We start from the raw sequence: 20929 nt of genomic DNA, 5'->3' as shown, positions 1-20929 counted from the left end.
GAAATCGTCAACTGGATATTCACAACTAATCATCATCCTCCTCACCGTTACTCACCACTCATCATAGTCTCATCCCTCAAAATGTTCACTCGAACTGTCCGACCCGCCCTCAATGTCGCTCGTGCCGCCCAACAACAGTCTCAGGGTATGGCTACCCTCCGAGAAATCGAGCAAAGGTGGGTTCAAGTGTTTTAGCCATTTCGGGGTAGATGTCCGACGGACCATTACTTGGGCATTTCGCACAGCGTGAAGCCAGGATAGAATGGATACTATTAGAATGAGGGCAATGAGCGAAGCCCAGGAGCATGCATAGCAGTGCGAGAGGGGATGGGATATACGGGTGGTGGAATAATGCTAATGCTGGAATTATTTGGTGTAGATTGAAGTCTGTTAGAAACATTGAGAAGATCACCAAGGTGAGTTCATACACACACCTCATGCGATTCCCAGGTCTACAAGAAGAATACTAAAGCTGTTATACTACCATTGCAGTCGATGAAGGTTGTCGCTTCTACCAAATTGACTCGAGCGGAACGAGCTATGAGAGAAGCTAAGAAGTACGGAGCTGCCAACAACGGTGAGTGTCCCGCCCTTCATAACATGTTGAAAGATACCAAAACCCTCAAGCCGGGTGTAAAACTCAAACTGACGTCTGTCCTCCTCTCTGGCCCGTAGAGCTCTTCAAGCACACCGAGATTGAGAAATCCGAAGAAGCTCCCAAGATCCTCTACGTCGGTATCTCCTCCGACGGTGGTCTATGCGGTGGTATCCACTCATCCATCTCTCGAGCCGTCAAGAAGGCCATGGCTGAGCAACCTGGTACCCTCGCCGTCGTTGGTGACAAGCCCAAATCCCAATTGTCCAGAGCCATGCCCCAAGCTTTCAAGGTCACCTTCAACGCTGTCGGTAAAGACGTACCCACCTTCGCTGAGGCTTCCGCTATTGCCGATGAGATCGTTAAGAACGGTGGAGAATGGGATGAGGTGAGTTGAAATCTACTTTTCTTTTATTCAATCACGCAATCACAGATCGTTCCAGCTTGACCATGAGCCATCTCATTGTCTTTGGATGGCAATCAGCTTGAGATCGCACGCGAACGAGCGAATGCTAACGGATTTGACCTGTTTCTCATTGCTTTCCCACAGATCAAAATCATCTCCAACAAATACCTTTCCGCCATCTCTTACGAATCCGGCGTCACCTCCGTCATCTCCGCCAAGGCTCTTCAAGCCGCCGCCGGTTTCCAAGCTTACGAGATGGAGGAAGATGTCTCCAAGGATCTCGCCGAATTCGCCCTTGCCAACGCTATCTACACTGCTCTCGTCGAGGGTCACGCCGCCGAGATTTCCGCTCGACGAACTGCCATGGAGAACGCTTCCAACGTGGGTTTGCGTACTTCACTTTCCTCCTCTACCTTTTCACCCTCTTCATCCTCTCCCTACACTTCAACTTTTGTATCCCCTCTATCTTGTCAATTCTCCCATTCTACTCTCATTCCCGCCTCCCCCTCTTGCACCTGCGCATCGTGCTCCCTCACTCTCCCTCTTCACACTACGTATGGACACTGACACCGAATATGCACACACATACAGAACGCCAACGATATGATGGCTTCCCTCCAACTTCAATACAACAGAGGTCGACAAGCAGTCATCACCAATGAACTTATCGATATCATTACTGTGAGTGCTATTGTATCGAAATCAACCGAAATCCGTTTGCTAATCTTGCTTTACTTTGAAGGGTGCTTCCGCTTTGTAAGAAGTGCAGTCTTGTCATCATAGAAGGTACAGGTCCAGGCGGAGGTGCAAGCGCATGAGGCGGGACTAATCATCCATAACAAACAATACAAAATGTTTTGATAGTGCGATGCTATCGGAATCAAGAAGGACAAGCATGGGTGTGATTTTCAAATTTAATCGCTTTCTCCTTTCCCACCTGGCAAGCAGAGGGCGATAGGTACTGCAACTAATTCGTGATCGCGGGAGTTGTGCTCATCATTTCAGACTGACCGACCATCCTACTCGCATTCTCATTCTGACATGACATAATCTCACTGACAAGATTCACACTGTACCGAGTTGTGGACATGGATGAGCCGGGGATATGTTAATTTACATGCACCGTGCCCGTGCAACTCGGGAGGCAAAGGACAGGTCGATTGTGGAAAAAAGCAGGGCTTACAAGCCCTTGTAAGTAACCGGTATACTCCAATGAAAATGAGAAGGAATCATACCGGCAAACACCCCTTCTTGGGGACCAGTCAGCGTCAGCTCGAATGCGTCCTTCGTATCTGTATCTAACGGACCACGTCACCAAAGGACCATCTTGCGGGCTGTGTAAAGTACAAAGGAGAGCTGGAGAGCTGAGCTCTTCCAGGACAAAGGACGAACCCAACCCGACCAGCCTATCGAGTCAATCTGCAGCCCGACCCCGACCGTCCAGCATTGCACTGTACTCTATCTACCTTATGCGTACGATGTAATGTGATGCGACGCAACGCAACGCAACGCATAAATACTAATTCATCAAGAGGGCTAACCGAATATTCAACCCAATTACACGCACATCTCTTTCAGTCAGTCCTTCATCATCTAGTCGCTACTCATTTGCCGGTCTGCAAATACACTCACTACGTACACTTGCACTTCACTACTGTACAACTCACGGACACAAGTTCGCCGACCCACAATGTCTGACAAAGCCCCGTAAGCCAGATTCCTCCTCTCAGCATCCTCATCATCCTCAGTATCGATCTTTTCGAACAGGAAACGACTGGCCATTGATCGTTGCACAACGAAATTGCAGAAACGTCTTCTTCGTCGTCGCTATTAACGGTAAGTCCCATCTTCAACCTATATCTCCATTCAGTACCCTCATCGTCACTTCGCCTCTCGTCCCAATCCCTTCACGCTGATTGACCGTCAACACCTCCTAATGCGATATCCCATATTTCATATTTTCGCCAAAGGCAAAGAACTAGGTCAGATCCAGTTCAAGCTATATGACGACGTAACCCCCAAAACCTCTGCCAATTTTAGGAGTCTCTGTACCGGTAAGGTACGTCTATCTTGTCGTTGTCGTTGTCGTTGTCGTTGTCGTTGTCGTTGTCGTTGTCGTTTTCCTTGTCTGTGTCTTTGTTCTTGTCCTTGTCCTCAATCAAGCGCACGTCCCCTTTTTCAAGCCACACGCCCATATCAAGTCTGAGATTTCATAATTCGGCTGACCCCTGCTTGATCATGGTCCGCTGCCTCAATCGCAATCAGAAACCCGACGGGACACCTTTACCTAAAGGATTCAGCTACAAAGGTACCATCTTCCACAGGATCATACCTGACTTCATGATCCAAGGGGGCGATTTCGAGCGGGGCGACGGAACTGGTGGACAGGTAAGTTGAGTTAATGACATCTTCCAAGTAATCGCCTGCATACTCGGATTGCGGATGGTCGCATTCCGAACGGAGGTACATCCCGGGATGGTCCGTAGGTTGGTGAGTTGTAGAGACACTGAGCAATATATCGAATTTCACCTCTAGTCTATCTACGGCGAAAAGTTCAACGATGAGAATTTCAACAAGAAACATGACAGTAAGTCCAAGTTTAAACTCAAATTCAGATGCAAAGAAGCTCGAACTCGGACTCCGATTCGATATCTGTCATTCTCTGTCACATCTCATGTCGACTTAGCCTTGACCATACAGTGACTGACTGATGATCACTGCTCGTCTCAACCCAGAAATCGGTCTTCTCTCTTCTGCAAATGCAGGGCCAAATACAAACGGATCCCAGTTCTTCATAACTACCACTCAGGCTTGTCCATGGTTAGAGTGAGTCTTTATCGGATCCGGCGACAGCGCAATATTCCACCTATCCCGTCCCGGTCATTCGTACAGCCGCGCCTCCGTCAAGGAGAACTCAATCTCTTACTCTCGCTATGAAATGTACACTGACTATGAACGTATTGCACGATACGTGATATAGCGGAAGACACACAGTCTTCGGAGAAGTAGCTAACGAAGCCTCCCTCAAGCTAGTCAAAGAGATCGAATCTAAGGGAAGCAGGGAAGGTAAACCCAAGGAGAAAGTGGTTATTGTCAACTGTGGCGCTGTTTAGGCCTGATTAAGCCTTAGGCCCCGCAAGGTGTTAGTGTTAGAACTTGCTTTCATGATGACTGACTTAAACATTCAGTGAATGATCATCTCGTGCTTCCGTCTCTTTTACGGACAACCATTGTTTGCTGCACTTCATCGCTTTTCCTGTCTTACAATATACGATAATGCATATGTGCCAAGATGAACGCTATACGATTTTAGCTGATTAAGATTAGGGCATAAGGTAATATAGTGTATATATACTGATTATTCGGCTGGCTATCGATTATGATACAGATTCATTGAGGTATTTCAATTTCCCCTTACTCCAGGTCCATTGTTCCCGGTGGAAAGAGTCGAGGAAGGGGGTTTACCATTCGCGTGGATTTCAATTATCCAACATGTTCAAGCTCCCCCGCCTGCGATTACCACTTGACGGCAGGAGCCTTGATAGGATATCTATCACGCAGAATCATCAGCTCTTTGCCGGATGTAGTCAAGCAACCAAAGAGGATCTCAACTCACCCGACAGTCTCTCCGGCTCCTTGAGACTTCTCAACCCTTATATCAAAGACCAATTCGCCATTCTGGTTGTATTCAACAGCAGCGTAATTTCGTCTATTCAATGCGGTCTGTGTGAACATTCGTGTGAAAATCGTCAGCCGGGACTAATCGTTCAGCCTCCTAGTACAACCGCCTCACCTTGAGTTTCGACTTGGACCCATCTGTATCGGTCATGAAGAGCGGTATCATGATCTCATCTGTATCTTGGGCTATCGAGTACGTCTCAGACAATCAGCTTCATCCTTCTCATTGGCACACTCGAGAGCAAAGAAACTTACCATCTATACACCAATTTCATCGAGAGCATGGCAACGACATTTCGTTAGCAGACCTCATCAACGCAATCATACCACATTTTTAGCGGCACCGGCCAACTCACGCAACGTCCTATGTTTGTTTCTTCCAAGCATCGCGACCATCTTCGCCGCACCAGGGGGAGGTGGGGTCTGTTACATCTCCAGATCAGCCACGATTCCCTGTGACATACGTGATAGAGGGACGAAAAGCAATTGGCGCAATAAGCTACACTCACATTGACAATGGCCGAAGTGATCACATTCAACATATACCTATGATCTTGTTCCGGCGCCAACGTGGGCTCCCTCTTTCCCTTATGGAAAGTGAACAAGCATCCCACCGCAGCTAAGTGCACATCACCAGATAAGAAGGTGATTCTGAATTGTTTCTCTTTTGCCAATTTCTGACATTCAAGTACAAGCCAATTTCGTTCCTTCTTATGCGTGTTGGCGCACCAATGATCATTCAAATCGTCTAAGAGCTCGGAAGCTTGGTTGAACTTGTTCACCATTCCTCCTAAGCCCATAGCGTTGTGTCGCGCCAAGATGTTCAGGGGGTTGTATTTCCAATCTAAGAAATGCTCGACGAAAGACATCCTGGGGTAGGCTACCATAACATCACGCCCACATCAGCACTCACGCTCACGGTTGACTAAGCTATGAGAAATCCGGGACCTTGTTTCACTCACCGATAGGAACACCCAGAAGTATGACTAGCTGCTCGATCCCCTGTATCTTCCGGACCTCGCCAAGAGTCTTCGCGTATGTTTCAGGAGTACAGATCCTATCCAGCTTTCGTTCCGCTCTGCAATCTAGCGCTAGAAGCGTGACTTTCGGACCAAGGTAGACAAGCAGGGAGTGCGAAGGAAACGGTATCCAAGGACCTCGCTTGTCACCTATTATCATACTCTTCAACGTATGACTGTATGGAGTAGGGTCTACGCCATCGACCTCGTCTACCAGCAATCACCAAGGTCAGTATTTATCCACAACTCGTGGCATGTGAGATACCAAGGTAGCTTACCTGATACAAAAAGTTGGAAAATGAGGAACCACTGCGTGAGATCCACTCATAAGCTTTGACGTCTCCAAAAAGGGGAAGAAAGTAGCTCACGAAGTATCCTCTGGACCCAACGAATGACATTACTGGAGAAGCCTGAGTCTCATCATCATACGTGCCGAAACCGTCTGCTCCCACAATCAGCACTTGTCTTCGGAATATACGAGCATACGATCAAGCTCACCAATCAAGTCGTGATCATCGAGCATGTTGACCATGGGGATCGAAGAATTGGCTCTTCCGAATGCGTTACTCCTGAAAATCTTGCAATAATGATTGAAGCTAGACAGCGTTGACCATCAACTTTGGCCCCTCGATTTGGCGATACCTTCGCTTGGACTCACTAGAATCGATCAACCGCTTCTCGCTATTTGTCATGGTATCAGCTGACAGTACCCCTTCGTCAAAAACCGATGGGCGAATAGATCACTTACAATCTCTTCAGTCAATGGGCAGGTCAACTTGCTATGTCTATCCGGAGCAGTGATCCAAGCTACCCACAGCACCGATGTCAGCTTTGCGTAGAACTAGATAAAGGCGATCCTCAACACTCACGCTGCATTTCAGGTTCTCTAGTCAAAGCATCACAGTAAATCTGGTCACCACCGCCGACCATGCAATGGAAAGGCTTTTCGTGGTGCTTGAGCAACAAGTCTTCCCAAACCGGATCATATCCTGACGGATAATTTCCTTTGAACTCATCAGGGTTTACTCCCGACGAGAATCCTATGAAAGCGTGCCCAACATTTTCGGTCAGCTGCTGAGCGATCACGAGAAACAGATGATTGAGCTCCGGCCTCACCATTACAACTGTGTGCTGCCCATCTCATGTTTTCTCCTTTAGCAGGAACGACAAAGTCCATCTCGGCCCCGCCATTCAATCGATATCGCACAGCCATTTGCGTCTGTTGTAAGGGGATTTCGAAGATGAATCTGAAGAATGACATATTGCCATCTTTCGACGCGTACACGTGGATACGCCTAGCCTGGACGGTTTGCGAAGGAAGCAGCTGGATAGTGGGATCATGGACGGTTGGTACTGCTTCTGACGGTTTGTCGTATGGGTGGAACGTGAGGTTGATATACGGAAGAGAAGACAAGTCGGATCCGCTAAACAAGGATCGTATATCGTCAGCTGACCGTTATCATGGACAGTATTTATGTTGTTGTGCTAAACCCACTCATCACGAACGACCTGAAAATTCGCGGAGGGGAAATGTCAGCTTCCACAATGCATGCGCAGGTCCCACCTGAATGTGTGATATAGCTTACAACCAAAGCACCACCTTGCCATACATCGTTTCTTACTGTGTAATACGCTAATAATGGACCGCACCTGCACGGGTACTCGCGTCAGCTCACGTCAGATCACATTGGCAACATACTGATTCTCAAAGAAGGTGATTCTTATCGCTTCTTCAAGACTCAATAGTGCAGGATCAGAAGACTCACATGAGCTGCAAATGCGGCTCCATCCTATCTCTCACACTCCAGTGTCTCCCTAACTCCGGTCTTTCAGCCTGTCCTTGGCCGCCCGTCTGCGTGATTTGCCCCGGTACTCCGAGATGTCCATTTTGCCCAGCTTGGCCTGCTTGAGCATGGGACGACCAGCCGTTCTGAACCTCTTTGAACTTGAGTACATCCTGTAAACTCGGACCAGGGCTCGATCTCGTTCCTCCGGCTTCACCATTCAGCTCCATCGCGCCCTTATCCATTCCCGATGGTGCTCCCGCATCGTCTTTTCCCCCTTCTTCCTTCTTCGTGCCCTCCGGACCGACTTCGTTCGACTTCTCGTCGTTCACATGCGGGATATTCGAGACGTTCGTCTCCTTACTTGGAGGGATCGGCTGCGATTGTGGTTGAGTCGAAAGCGGCACAGCAGGTTCGTTCAGCGCTCCGATGATCGAACCTTGTCCGTCGACAGCTACGGGGGTCTCCTTTGAGAGGTAGGTGTGTAGATGTAATGCTGGGTGAGCATAGTACGAGGCATGGGCGGCGGCGGCGGCAGAGCGAGAGAGGTGTTCGGCGCGATGTCGCGTTCGGGGGGAGACTGTGTCCCTGGGTGAGAGCGAGAGTGTGATGTCAGCGTCAACGAAAGGACGAGTCGATTGGTACAGGATAAGCCGTGGACTCACATGTTGACTGGATATGATTATCGGGTCTCGATATATAATGGTCGAGATTGACCCTGATCTGATCTGATCTGATCAAGTTGTGCGTCGAACTATATATGCGATAAAGAGACATGTGATCAGCTGCACTACTTAAACTCCCCACTTCGTAGTCATCGGTCTCGTTGTCGTCTGTCTATTGACATGAACGACACTTCCTTTCATAGTATATAGTCTAAGCGACCACTGAGTCCTTTGGAATGGGGATAAAAAGGGATCGAGCTTAAGCACAAGCTACCATCAAAGGAAGGCAAAGCGCGGTCACCGGATCAAGTAGGATATTGTGCGTAGCGTACGCCAAGCCAAGCAATGGAAGGCGTATTGTCATTGGCGTAGGAGAATGAACGATTGGATCTGATGTGTGATCTTGATGGATTACAGATGACTATGTCCACTCACGAGCTGATCCCTCTCTAAAGAACGAAGTCAATTGGATCGCACTTGTAACTTCTGCGACTTTGCGAGATGCTTCGTTTCGTGAGGTTGTGATCTATCCTCTTGTGCTTAGGCTTGTATTTGACCGACGACAGAATGCGGTAAACCTATACAATATCTCTGATCGTTGTTTTGTCAATTGCAGTAGAATCAAAATCAAGCCAATCCACCACTCGCTGTCCAGTTTAAGATTATCTGATCTCGATCTAAAAAGCCAATCAAAATACCAGCCAATCTGAAAATCATGTTTACAACCCACACACACCCAACAGAAAGTTTATCTTTAGCCGATTGACAATTCCTCAAAAATGCCAAGCCAACCTTTTACCCTGAGAAAGCGATACGGCTTTACTGGCCTCATGGGTTGTGACGTCATCTAAAAGACTTCTATCTCCGCATCACCCAGCTCGACCATGACCATGCTTCTCCAATTCTGCATTCGAGGGATGTTACAGAGGGATATACTGGGTACCCATATTCTTTCCAACGTATGATACCATATTCATTCCGTATATAAGGTACTATATTACAAGGACAAGAAGTAATCTTTTGAAGTATGATAGTGGAATGTGGCTGGATGTCGTTGAGCGAGAATTCCTATCCACCCGTACGATTTTATTTTAAAAGACGAACAAACATATCCGCACATCGAATAAGTTATAAGGATAGTGCCAAGAATCAATGAGAAAAGTTGTCAAAAACGATAATAATGCTACAATGTAGACCTTCCCTCAAACCTACACCGACTTGACTTGTGCTCTTCTCGTGGAGCTTCGCGACTGCCAATTTACCGCGAGCTGTATTAAGTGCTTCGGCGTTCCGCATTCTGCTTTTTGCTTTTTGCTTCCTTCTGATCCTTCTTAGCTATTTGATAAAGTGAATTATATATTCTGAGACCTGCTCGGTTTCGCCCTAAGGTGGCTCCTGTTTTCTTTCCCGTTTGTTCACTCGATGTTTCGTATATCACCTATTATCGATGCGAAGGGTTCGCGACCTGCCCATCATTCTTCCATCAGCTTCCTTCTTTCATGCTCGTCCTGACGTCTTTTTCGAGATCGCGAGTCCACTCACATGCAATGGATCCCCCCGTTCTTCATTGGGAGTATTCAAACTGCCCTCTCCCGTACTATACCCTCCATACGGATCATTATACCCTTGACCGTGCTGAGGCGGCGCATATTCATCTTGCGGCGCATCCGCGTAATTACCCGCATCCCTCGGATCAAAGTAATATCCTTGTCCCCCTGCCCCTCCTCCTCCAGGGGCTTGTTGTAATCCCTCATATCCTCCTGAATGGTGTTGCGTAGCTCCATACCCTGCGCCGGCAGCCGCTGAGGCATAGGGGTCATAGCCTCCTGCAGGGGCGTACGAGGCTCCGTAATTTCCATATTGGGTCATAGGCTGATTCACCGTTGAGGGGTACGATTCCGATGTTGGGCCAGCCGACGAGTGATAATCGTTATCCTCATCCAGTGGGGATCGCGCCGCCCCTCCAGAAGAAGACGCAGCAATCGCAGCAGCAGTGACTTCCCTATCGAGCCTCTGTCTTCTGCGGCGTCTGAAACATAGTAATCCAAGAGCAAAGATGACCCCAACGATGACTAAGCCGACAACGACGAACACGCCTGCGACGGCGCCTTTGTTGTTGAAGAATGAATTGGTCGAGCCGCTACTGCCTCGTCCGCCACTATCGAGCGCACCCGTGGGGTTGTGTACCACGACTGTCTTGGTGTATACCTGTCCGTCGGATGTGGTCAAGTACGAAGAGGTGATTTCGGCTGGCACGGATGTAGTAGTTCGGCCATTAGAGTCTGTGGTGGTGACTATTCCGACGGCTGAAGTGAGGGTAGTCTGCGAGGTTGCGGACGGCTGCACAATTACGGTCGATGTGCTATTCGGTCCATCCAAAAAAAGGATCGGTCAGCTGTCAATATCACTCACGCCCTGAGGTAGTTCAGCTTTCACGCAACTCACGTGGTCCCAGGCTGACTTGACTCCCCGTTCGACGGAGAAGGCGATTGACTAGGCTCAGCCGAAGACTGCCCAACAGTGATCGTCGTAGTAGTTCCTCCAGGTTGAGACCTATCATGTCAACACTCAGGTTCTTTAGCATCATTAATCTACATATAATGGGCGGAAGAGCGGGCGCGGACGTTCACTCACGTAGGATCCGCACTCGGGCTAGGACTCGCACTCTGCTGCTGACTCGTCGGTCCCGCACTCGATTGTTGGCTAGATGGCGCCGCCGAAGGACTGGGTGAGGCGCTTGGACTAGGTGACGGACTTGGTTCGGCGGATGAGGGTGCTGCGCTAGACTGGGGAGGTTGAGAGGAAGGTTCGGCCGAGGGCGAAGGAGAAGGTGAGGGCGAAGGAGAGGGAGAAGGCGAAGGTGACGGTGAGGCTGAGGACGGTTCAGCTGATGGGGATGGTGAAGGTGTCGGCGAGGCTGATGAGGGTTCAGACGCAGCCGAGGAGGGTTGTTCAGCCGAGGCGGAAGGTGAAGCCGAAGGTTCAGCAGAAGGAGCGGCAGAAGCTTGATTGTCAATATTTTATGTTTTCGTGTGTTCAGGTATTTTCAGGAGGCACGAGGACGAGCACGAGGACGAGCAGAATCATTTGAAGGAGCGAGGCGAGGCGAGACGAGGGTGTGACAAGTGGGGTTTCGAGCCGGGTACGAAGCAGGAAAGAGGGAGAGGGGCGAGGAGGGCGCAGGCGGACCAGGATGGGAGTTGGGAAAAGAGCGGATAACAGTCACATCAATGTGAGCGAATATGTCATAGACACATATCATCGTCACGGAGAAGAGACAGAGGCAGAGACGCAGACATGGACGAGGGCGCCGTCCCGATGACATATCATTGTATGACATCCGAGGACCATGTGCGCATTTCCACTTTTCCACATTTCCAGACTTGACGATGATCACCCATGCAGAAGAAGGGGAAAGTAGACTCACCTTCAGCAGATGTCGCCCCAGCGGACGAAGGATCTTGTCTAGGATAGATATTCCTGCGCCGAAGGGCGTTCTGTGGATTGACGACTTGGGCCATTCTGGCGGATTGGTATTGGTATTGGTATTAGCGGTGATGAGTGAATGCTGCTATGATACGGGTATGGTTATATGTGTAAATTTAGAGAGGTCGCCGTTTACGACTGAAGGATTAAGAGTTATAGAGTTCGAGTTGAACAATAAAGTGATTTTGCTGTGACACCCAATCGTCTTCCCCTGCTTTTAGTTCTTACGAGGTTAAACACGATTAAACCTCCTTTATCAATGAAACTTGACACTCTGATCTGTCACTTCTTTTCGACTGTGAACTTTAATGCTGTTACAATCCCCTCGCAGATTTGCTTTCGAGGATCAATAAGTATGTAGAATCAAGGACGAAGTGGTTCAGTGAGTAGGGATGGAGATGGAGATGGAGATGGCATACAAGGGTTCAAGAGTACCCTAGTACTAAAGCTACAGTGACTAGTAGTGAAAAATCAAATACCAATCAATGCTGTGCGGACATGACACTGTACGAAAGCAGGGTCAAAGGGTACATGATGAAATTTAAGCATCATTTTCTGATCCTCCCCTCACCATTCCCTGCATAGGCTCAAAGCGAAGCGGGTGTCTCATGCGGAATGTCAAACACGTGGTTTGATTTATATGAATGGGAAAAACGGGAGCGGTCTTCTCGGCACGGTAAAACGAAGAGTACTCTCATCTTACGTACTCTTAATTTCAGTCGGGATCGGATTCAACCGACCCAATTCGGTGAAGGTGGACGTGGCTGAGCGGATATGGCTTTTAAGCTCTCTCCAGGTGTTCATGGGATTACTGTGGACATGATCCTACATGCATGCTCCTATCCTCGAGCCAACATAAACATGACATCGAGGGACCATATTACCCTCTCTCAAATTGCATGAAGAGAGGTTGTGAACGAATCGCTGACCATAGAAAAAGACTTATAGGTTTCTGCCGTCTTCAGGAGGAGATGGTCCTATTGATCCACTTCCATACTTTCTCCACCTCCGACACTCCCACCGCCAACCTGCCCACTCCCGCTCTGCAGTTCTTCTTTCCTTATTCGCAGGATCTCAGAAGCAGTCCATAATTTCTTATTCAGCATATTCGCCAAATTCGGTCCGAAGGCATCTGCGATCTCGTCCAAGTTGATTTGCGGGGTAGGTAGTTCGGGTGGTTTCCCACTAATGATCAATGAGAGGCATTTCTACAATCGCAATCAAACCATTCGTCAATCGTGTATGCGAGCCTCGTACAAAGTGATCTGGAGCAGATGGCATAGAAATAGAAGAAGGAATCCGCACTCACAATCAAAGCTCTGATCAATGGATTCTTTTTCTTCCCACTATCGGTATACAAGCTTCCCGCCAAATCATCAATGACCCTCACCCCTTCTCCAGCTTTGCCCCATACCACACTTCGTACAGCTTGCGCGCCGAGGCACGATAAAGCGAGGAGACAACCTTCGTATCGGCCTGAAGGGGGATTGGCTGCCCCGAGCGGAGAAGGGAATGGAGGGGAACGTAGTGCTTTTGAAAGTGTAGATACGAGACCTATGACAAACCAAGAGGAAGTTTCGCATATTAGCCACCTGACTTGTAAGTTACTGTATTTGAGGTTCAGGTTGCCCAACGCTGAAGCAAAGGAAACAAAGGCGAAATACTCACGCGGTATCAGGCCAGGATACGATTTGCCGTATTTCTCAGCGATCTTACCCAGAACTTGCGAGGCATGCAATCGCAAATCATACGGGGAAGGCTGATTACTCAATGATGAAGAAGATGCAGGATGCGGTCCGAGGGGTACAGTGAGGATGATCGACATCAGCGGAGGAAGGAGGATATGAATCTATATTAGCAAGTCAATCAATTTAGCCTTTCGTCCTCATATAATCACCAGAAAGTCCATTTCCCCAAGGATGAGAGCGAGAATCGGTCGTAGTCCAATGCAATGTACAAAGCCACGTTAAAACTCACGTATGGTTCCAAAAATACCCCGTCATTCGCAATCAACGCTTCCGTCGCATCAATAAGCTGTCCTATCGTGCCCGTCGGAGCCATCAGGCATTTCTGTATACTCTCCCCGAGCCATTTGACCACATAAAGCAGTATTCCAGATACAGCGACATCCGTTCGCAGGGATGTCAGGGCTGCCAACCGGTGTCGCTCAGGTTCGGTCTCTGGACCCGTGGGCGAAGTCGGTACGAGGGCAGTAGTCAGCCGAGTGAAGTAGAGTTGGAGTTCTTGCGGAAGCTGAGCCCGAGCTTGCGGTCGAAGGGTTGTCAAAGACGGTTGGGGTCGTGATGCTGCGAAATCGATTCGAAAGGAAAGATGAAGCACGTTAGCATATGCGATCATGTGACGATACTTGGGAATTCTCGTGGCAGGTAAACTAAGGATGCGGTGAATGTGGACTGAAAGTGGCCACCGATAGACGATGAGGAGGAGACGTATGCGTCAAACAGCCGACGATACCTTGTGTGAAGCGTGGACCCAACTCACGTCCTGCCCTTTGCGTCGGCGTAGGATTCTCCTTGATAGCAGGCTGAACGCCCTCAACAGCCAGCCAATGGGCTTTCCACTTCACACCTGCCGAATTGGCTACACCGGCAGGTAAAGGTTGCTTGAGGTAAGTCGCGAAATCTATCTCGTCGTCTGGGAGGTGATACAATTGAGATTGGTGAGAAGACGAAGAGGGGATGGAGATAGATTGGAATTGCGGGATCGGTAATGGGCGAGGGGGAATGAGGATTGGCTAAACGATTAGATACGTTGTCAGCACCAAAGAACCCCAACGTGACGTTTGATTCACATAGTCCGGAGGCCCTTCTTTTCGTCACGATTTACACATGAGAGCGTCCTTGTAGCTGCTCTCGCAGGATATGAATCTAACGAAGCCTGAAAAGCTAATTCGACCCACCTCGACATTCAACGCATTCATAGCGTGTTCTACATCTTCAGGTAACAGCGTACCCCTTTTACCATTAACCATGAACTTCTTGGCCTCCTGGACAATCAGGTGGATTCGATACTCCACATCTCCAGCTAAGAGGTCTGCTGCGCCCGGTCCGAGGGGGTCTAGGGGCAGCGATTGTGCTGTTTCCTACGATGCGAGTGAGGCGGAGTAATGAATTAGCAAGCTATGTCCCCTACACGCAGTCTGCCTTCTCACTTCCCCGCCTTTTCATACAGTCCCCTCCTTACATATGCAGAAGAGTTGTTTTTACCGGGGATTGGACTCACTGTAATGGAGTCGGAGGGGTATATACTCGTCGTTGTAGGAGGGGGCATCGTGGATCCCTAAGTCAGATTCGCTCGTAGATCTATTGTGTTGGATATGGACTGGTCGAAGACTTGTGCTGATTCAGTCAGGCTGAACTTGCTGTCTTGAATCACTCTGCAGTGATGCAGTGCTGAGGACCCCTTATGTGGATGGCGGATGTATCGTATTTCGTTGTGCTTTGTCGAAATATAATTCAAAGATGAAAGTGGGATTGACGAAAACACAATACTCGGTCGCTTTTCAGGGTTAATTCACTCACAGCCGGTTATACGTTCCTCAAGTGATCGTCATTTCACCCATGTCATGTTCACTCACCTGTTGACATATACATTTCATTTCATACGAGGGAATCCAAACCAACAGCATGGTACCATGGAACGGACCCCGAGCGAAGGTGAGTGACCTCCGAATGCGAAGCGTGCTCCTTACTGTACCAAAGTGAAACCCACTATCCTATAAGCAGAGAGGTTGAACTGGATCACATGCTGATCAACGAATGCTATCTTACTCGCTACTCACAGGTCCAGATCAAATTATCCATTCAAAGATTACGCACCCTCCAAGAGAAGAAGCTTGCCCTGGCCAAATCGAGTCGGAGAGAAATAGCAGATCTGTTGAATAAGAATCGGATCGAGACGGCTCGTTTGAGGGTAGAGAGTCTGGTGCAGGATGATATATATGTGGAACTACTGGAGATCCTTGAGGTGGGTATCATCATTCACACGTATCCCAAATCCAAGTTCAAGTTGCACTCGATCGCATATCAATACAAGTGAGATATTTCCGAAGCTAATCTGATGGTTGTTCCCCCTTATCCTCATCCTTCCAGCTTTACGCGGAGACATTACAAGCTCGATTCGGTCTCTTGGACGCTTCGACGTGAGTGCACCCCCATCATGCAGCCCAGCCTCAGTCATCGCATCGTTCAACGTTTTATACTCACACCTTGACGTCAATACAGAGGGGAAGAGCCCGAACCATCAATCGCAGATGCAGTATGCGCCATAGTCTACGCTGCCCCCCGCACAGAATTAAAGGAATTACAAGTTCTTCGAGAGTTGCTCATGCACAAGGTGAGTCGTTCGATTCGAGTCGATAGACTCGATTCGATGCAGTCTATTGCAATCCTTTCCCTACCGCTCCATCACAATCTATTGCAGCCCCTCTCATCTCAAATTAGCTCGCCCAATCTCCTCACTCGACCAGGCCATACCAAATTCAGTCCATCACGCTGACCATGTCTGCTTGTATCGGTCTTCTTATAGTTCGGCCGTAATTTCTCCTTATCGCTGACTACCACACCCCCTCCACCAAGCGTTCCCAGTCGTATAACATCCAAATTGAAGGTATTTGTGCCGTCGAAGGAGCTTGTCGATGCTTATTTATCTGAGATAGCGAGAGGATACGGAGTGGACTGGGCTCCCGAACCCGCTCCGGACGAAGAAGAGGCAGAGGAAGGGATCGAGCCTTTGAAGAGGGACACCAAGGAGGATGACAGTGATTATGACCAGGGTAGCGAAGGAGGTGGAAATGAGGATGAGAGAGGTGGAGATAAGCTAGACAATCCGATAAGCGGCGATGAGAAGGTGGAGAAAGGTCTGGATGTAAAGAAGCAATCGAAGGCGAAATCGAAATCGACATCCCCAGAAAAGAAAGATGCCTCACCAATACCACCCCCAGCTGCAGCTGCTGCCCCCAAGAAGCTGAGCCCGGAAGAAGAGCTAGCTCAGCGATTTGAGCGATTGAAGAATCTGCGGTAGATCTCAGCATATGCTTGACCGTCACGAGTCCGGGACGACGGGACAACGGGACAATGGTTGGTCGGCGCGAATGAGTAGGATGTAGGATGAATCACTTGTATACGGATCAATGCATGTATTGTAAAGTACCGCTCAACAATATACCAAGCGAGAGAATCTCAAAATCATCAAACTATATCCCTTCTTCACCTTCCCTTTCAACCCTCTCAACCTCCTTCCCATCTTCCCAAACCACCCTGCGTGTTCCTTTTTGGGCTACAACCACCTTCCTCCACAACTCCTTATGTACCACCCCGTCCTTGTCTCCAGGGGTGAGTACCACCCCATTCGCAGATACGTATACCGGTATTTTATTCTCTGCTAGTGTAGCTAGCGACAGGTAGATGTAGAGCGTCGAATTGGGTCGAGGGACTATAGCGCCAGAATGCGAAGGGGCAAGGTGGATATGTTGTCTTGACATTTTTGAAAGGCCGTTGCTCTCTGTCGAACCCAGTTCGATCGCATCAGCATATCGTATGATCTGGTCTGATCTGAGACAGAGATAAGGATCAAAGGTCAAAGAGGCAGCGCAAAACTCACTAAGGACATTAAGCAATTCGGCCCTGGTCCCATGAACCATCACCCCCGCCTTCCTTCTCCCTTCTTCGTCATTTTGAAGCTCCTCAAGATGCGCCGTACTTTCTAGATTTATCGAATGCCCTTGGGTCGCACGTATGAAGTATTCTCCCTTTGGCCGAGCATCGTCTTTTGACTCGGCCTGCTTCTCTGAGCCTATCGAGTCTGTTAAGGATGTTGAGGGTTCTGGTATTGGTAAAGCCACCAAGGGAAGTTCGATAAATCCATGTCCATCCTGAACTCCATTTCCATTCGGCTTTTGTCCTTGTATTGTAGCTTTAGATAAGGTCGATCGCAAATCATCTATCTCAGCTGCATCTTGCCCTTGCCCTTGTACCTGCCCTTGTGCTGATTGTTGCTGCTGTTCCTCTGAGGCATCTTTTATACTGCCGCTGCTTGATTCATTCTGTGATGGAATAGCTATCGTTCCTACTGAATTTGTTCTCATTTCCTCTTTCGCTCCTTGGACCGAATTGGTGATAGTCGCACCGTCTGAAGGGCTCGTTGCATTCTCCTTCAAACTCATGACCTTCGAGGGAGCCGGTCTGACTTTCTTGGGGGTTTGACCTTTCTTCAACTGGGGCGGTCGGGGCGGACTCGGATCGTACCCATATACCAACTGGAATCGCTGTTTCGCATTTTCGCTAACTAGACGAAGGACCATCTCCACATCTACTTCTCTCATCTTTGGTCTGGCGAGCTACGTATAAAGGTCAAAGTCAAGCACAAGGTCAAAGCATCAGAACTTTCCGTTTCCTGCAACATCCAGTCCGATTTGCCATGATATAGCAAACTCACCACATCCGCCAAACGTATATACCCATCTGACCTGATACTCAACCCCTCCTTTTCCGCTCCATGCCTCAAGATGTACGCTAAGCCTTTCGAAGCCTTCACGTCGGGGCTTTCAGGCGGTCTGGGCATTTTGCCGAGTGTATGTCGTATCAATTCTGAAGCCTGTACATGTATGTCAGATGTGTAGGATTTGCGAGTGAACAAAGGTTGATTTCAACTTTTTTCCGCGATAAAGGTAATTTCCTGTATGAGTAACTTGGTCGTAATTGAGCACATGCTCGTCCATCTCTCTCATCCTTTTTGAATTTCATGCATCTCATTCAGTTCTCACTTCTTTTCATCAAGATAAACATACTGCATACCTTCACCTCAGAACAAGCACGGAGGAATAACCAGTGGCCAATGAGACGCATCAATCGCTCTGATGAGCCGTAGATCAAAACATCGCCCATCACACTTAGCGCACACCAGGAACTCCGGATCATCGCACGATCACGCTTGGACCAACCCAAAAATATAGCCCAGTCTCAGAGCGTCAGATAACGACCTCAGCGACGACGACTAGATCGTGTTGCACATATACGACCAGACAGACAATCAGACATTAATATCACTGCAAGATGTCGCAATCACTTCATCTCCCGTCCAACCCTACTTCACCTATACCTAAACCGCCGCGCTTACTTCCTCGCTCTCCATCCGATCCCATCCACTTATCTCAGTCATCCTCCCATCCAAACCCAAATATCAATGGCGGCAACGGAAACGGTTCACAACGGCCCATATACGTCTTGACGGCAGACGGGTCCTCCTTGTTCTTACTTGATCCTAGCAAACCTAGAGGAGGGGAAGAACCACCTCCTTATGCCAGTTTCTCCATCGGTCCCGCGCCCGGGGTTGACATTGAGGATGGTGGAGTCACTCGATCCGATCCCTCAAGTCTACCTCCTGCCTCTTCTGGCGAGAGTACACATGTACATGTACATGAACATGGACAAGGACAAGGGAGACACAGAGACAGGGCAAGGACTTTATCAGCGTTAAATACCGAGCAGGGAGTGACCAGACCGCGATATCATACGACGCAATCGTACTCCAATCGCCGGACTAGGTCTGCCTTGTCTTCGCCGAATGTTCGCAACTCGGCTTTACTAGTTAACGAGAATACACCTTTACTGGCGGACGCGCCAGGGACGTCAATCGCAGTCGACACAAGGAGGAGACGAGGTCTGTGGAGATCGATCTGGTGTGGTGATTTAGACGAGGATGAGGACCCCGCAACGTGGGGAAAGGGATTCAAGAGGTTCTGGAGACCTTTAGGTAGAGGCGAATATTGGAGAGCTACGTTGCATCTGGTCTTGCTCAACTTTCCTCTGGTAGGTGTCGTCTGGAATCAGTGATAAGACGCGACAAACCTCTGTGCTGATAATCCCACCTACTAGGCTTTACTGGTCTGGCCATTCTTGGTCGCTGGAACTCTAGCAGGAACAGTCCTGCTCATCACCTTACCGATCGGAGCGGCCGTATGGTGGTTGACATTATTCATCTCCCGATCAGCAGCTAGGCTAGAGGTAAGCTCACACCCACATCCCGCTTTCATTGTGTTTCGTAGCATGTCTATGTACTGATACCTAACCGCGTCAACAGAGCATAATGCAACTACACTATCACTCTCCCTTGAACCCCGCAACCCCTCCATCGAACCATCCCATATTCTACCGCCTAATCCCCAACACACCTATCTCTTCTTCACTCTCATCGCCTACATCCCTTTATCCCCAGACTCCGGGGTTGGAACACCCAGACGATCCCGCCTCCACGTTCTCTGATAATACAGACGCAGCAGCAGTCGCAGCCGGAGAAAGCAATAATGGCAGTGGCTTGGTATGGGAAAAACGGTTCATGAAATGTTCCTACGCCATGTTCTTGGACCATTACTCCTATTCGGCTTTATCCTATTTCTTACTCATAAAACCTCTGATCGTGCTGTTTTCCACTATCGTCATTGTGGTCTTATTCCCCATTGGGTTCGGGACGGTCATTGGGCTCCCGATCTATTTGAGAATGTTGAGGAGGTGGGGTAAATGGCAGGCTGAAGTAGCTATCGAGAATCTATAAATACGACTCTCGGATCGCACGCTTAAAGAAAATAAGACTAGGAATAGTCAGATACCCCAACATTCAGGAGAAGGGAAAGGAAATTGATTCATTTGATTAGACACGGTTGTATTTCTGTTTCGGGTCCGGATTGGGTTTGAACTTTGGCATTTGAGTTATGTATCGCTTGTACGCTCTTGTCATCATGTCATGTTATCTCATGTTTGCGGGCATCAGTAATTATACAGAGAAGATAATATTCCGTCCCACCGGTAACGCAACCCGGGTATTCTGTGGTTCTTAAAACGTGAAGCAGGAAGACTGACAACAAGATAAATGGTCTTCGACTCTCACTGGGGAGGTCTTGTCGGGACCTTTCGCATGAGGGACCAGTGGATCGACCGCGAATCGCATTTCAACGACCAAAGCGGATCTCGACCCGAACCTGGCTCCTGAAGCTGAAGCCTGAGCTATGAGATCACTCCAATTATGCATTATGCAATCTCGGTCAAATCCGAATTGATTGGTGATTCGCTGTTCAGCGAACATGCTCGACGACCAGACCGTACATTCACACACACGCCAGAATGGAACAATGATTGCTTCTGATGTAGACATATTTATGGGACGTGCAAGCAACAACAAGAAAGTACTATCGTGTCGGAAGACTGACACAAGTACGACTTACCGATCCACATAGCTCGCTTTAGACCATACGGAGCCTCGAGAAAGTCTTCATCACCTTT

The 20929-nt window shown here is 48.8% G+C and overlaps 8 protein-coding genes across 8 annotated transcripts; 4 read left to right on the top strand and 4 right to left on the bottom strand.

Moving 5' to 3' along the window:
• Nucleotides 1-81: 81 nt before the first annotated feature.
• I303_108195 (ATP synthase F1, gamma subunit) lies at nt 82-1761 on the top strand (the record flags this gene model as incomplete). The annotated part of the gene is made up of 7 exons (XM_018410744.1): nt 82-176; nt 380-416; nt 493-577; nt 676-983; nt 1146-1382; nt 1593-1682; nt 1744-1761. The coding sequence occupies 7 exons, from the start codon at nt 82-84 to the stop codon at nt 1759-1761; spliced, it is 870 nt and encodes a 289-aa protein (XP_018260554.1).
• A 930-nt stretch (nt 1762-2691) lies between these two features.
• On the top strand, nt 2692-4114 carry I303_108194 (uncharacterized protein; the record flags this gene model as incomplete). The annotated part of the gene is made up of 7 exons (XM_018410745.1): nt 2692-2708; nt 2809-2837; nt 2972-3060; nt 3267-3389; nt 3537-3588; nt 3737-3827; nt 3982-4114. 7 exons carry the CDS (start codon nt 2692-2694, stop codon nt 4112-4114), a joined length of 534 nt encoding a protein of 177 aa, XP_018260555.1.
• Nucleotides 4115-4517: 403 nt separating this feature from the next.
• Nucleotides 4518-8259, bottom strand: I303_108193 (uncharacterized protein; the record flags this gene model as incomplete). The annotated part of the gene is made up of 17 exons (XM_065969780.1): nt 4518-4551; nt 4618-4724; nt 4795-4865; nt 5036-5102; nt 5189-5559; nt 5642-5908; nt 5977-6007; nt 6067-6140; nt 6197-6294; nt 6357-6379; nt 6447-6505; nt 6568-6738; nt 6815-7122; nt 7194-7207; nt 7285-7348; nt 7465-8062; nt 8148-8259. 17 exons carry the CDS (start codon nt 8257-8259, stop codon nt 4518-4520), a joined length of 2469 nt encoding a protein of 822 aa, XP_065825852.1.
• A 1329-nt stretch (nt 8260-9588) lies between these two features.
• I303_108192 (uncharacterized protein) lies at nt 9589-11668 on the bottom strand (the record flags this gene model as incomplete). The annotated part of the gene is made up of 5 exons (XM_018410747.2): nt 9589-9612; nt 9690-10509; nt 10593-10700; nt 10782-11151; nt 11575-11668. The coding sequence occupies 5 exons, from the start codon at nt 11666-11668 to the stop codon at nt 9589-9591; spliced, it is 1416 nt and encodes a 471-aa protein (XP_018260557.2).
• A 942-nt stretch (nt 11669-12610) lies between these two features.
• I303_108191 (uncharacterized protein) lies at nt 12611-14924 on the bottom strand (the record flags this gene model as incomplete). Its single annotated transcript, XM_018410748.1, has 7 exons — nt 12611-12841; nt 12943-13187; nt 13302-13482; nt 13611-13939; nt 14136-14388; nt 14554-14736; nt 14877-14924. The coding sequence occupies 7 exons, from the start codon at nt 14922-14924 to the stop codon at nt 12611-12613; spliced, it is 1470 nt and encodes a 489-aa protein (XP_018260558.1).
• A 356-nt stretch (nt 14925-15280) lies between these two features.
• Nucleotides 15281-16676, top strand: I303_108190 (uncharacterized protein; the record flags this gene model as incomplete). The annotated part of the gene is made up of 5 exons (XM_018410749.1): nt 15281-15310; nt 15438-15620; nt 15746-15795; nt 15878-15989; nt 16182-16676. 5 exons carry the CDS (start codon nt 15281-15283, stop codon nt 16674-16676), a joined length of 870 nt encoding a protein of 289 aa, XP_018260559.1.
• A 172-nt stretch (nt 16677-16848) lies between these two features.
• On the bottom strand, nt 16849-18215 carry I303_108189 (uncharacterized protein; the record flags this gene model as incomplete). The annotated part of the gene is made up of 3 exons (XM_065969779.1): nt 16849-17156; nt 17256-17991; nt 18090-18215. 3 exons carry the CDS (start codon nt 18213-18215, stop codon nt 16849-16851), a joined length of 1170 nt encoding a protein of 389 aa, XP_065825851.1.
• Nucleotides 18216-18706: 491 nt separating this feature from the next.
• I303_108188 (uncharacterized protein) lies at nt 18707-20204 on the top strand (the record flags this gene model as incomplete). Its single annotated transcript, XM_018410751.1, has 3 exons — nt 18707-19462; nt 19529-19657; nt 19734-20204. 3 exons carry the CDS (start codon nt 18707-18709, stop codon nt 20202-20204), a joined length of 1356 nt encoding a protein of 451 aa, XP_018260561.1.
• Nucleotides 20205-20929: the final 725 nt, after the last annotated feature.

The sequence above is a fragment of the Kwoniella dejecticola genome, chromosome 11, assembly GCF_000512565.2.
Source record: "Kwoniella dejecticola CBS 10117 chromosome 11, complete sequence".
NCBI classification, from domain to species: domain Eukaryota; kingdom Fungi; phylum Basidiomycota; class Tremellomycetes; order Tremellales; family Cryptococcaceae; genus Kwoniella; species Kwoniella dejecticola.
Note: the sequence above shows the minus strand (reverse complement) of the source record. Positions and strands in the feature narration are given on the sequence as shown.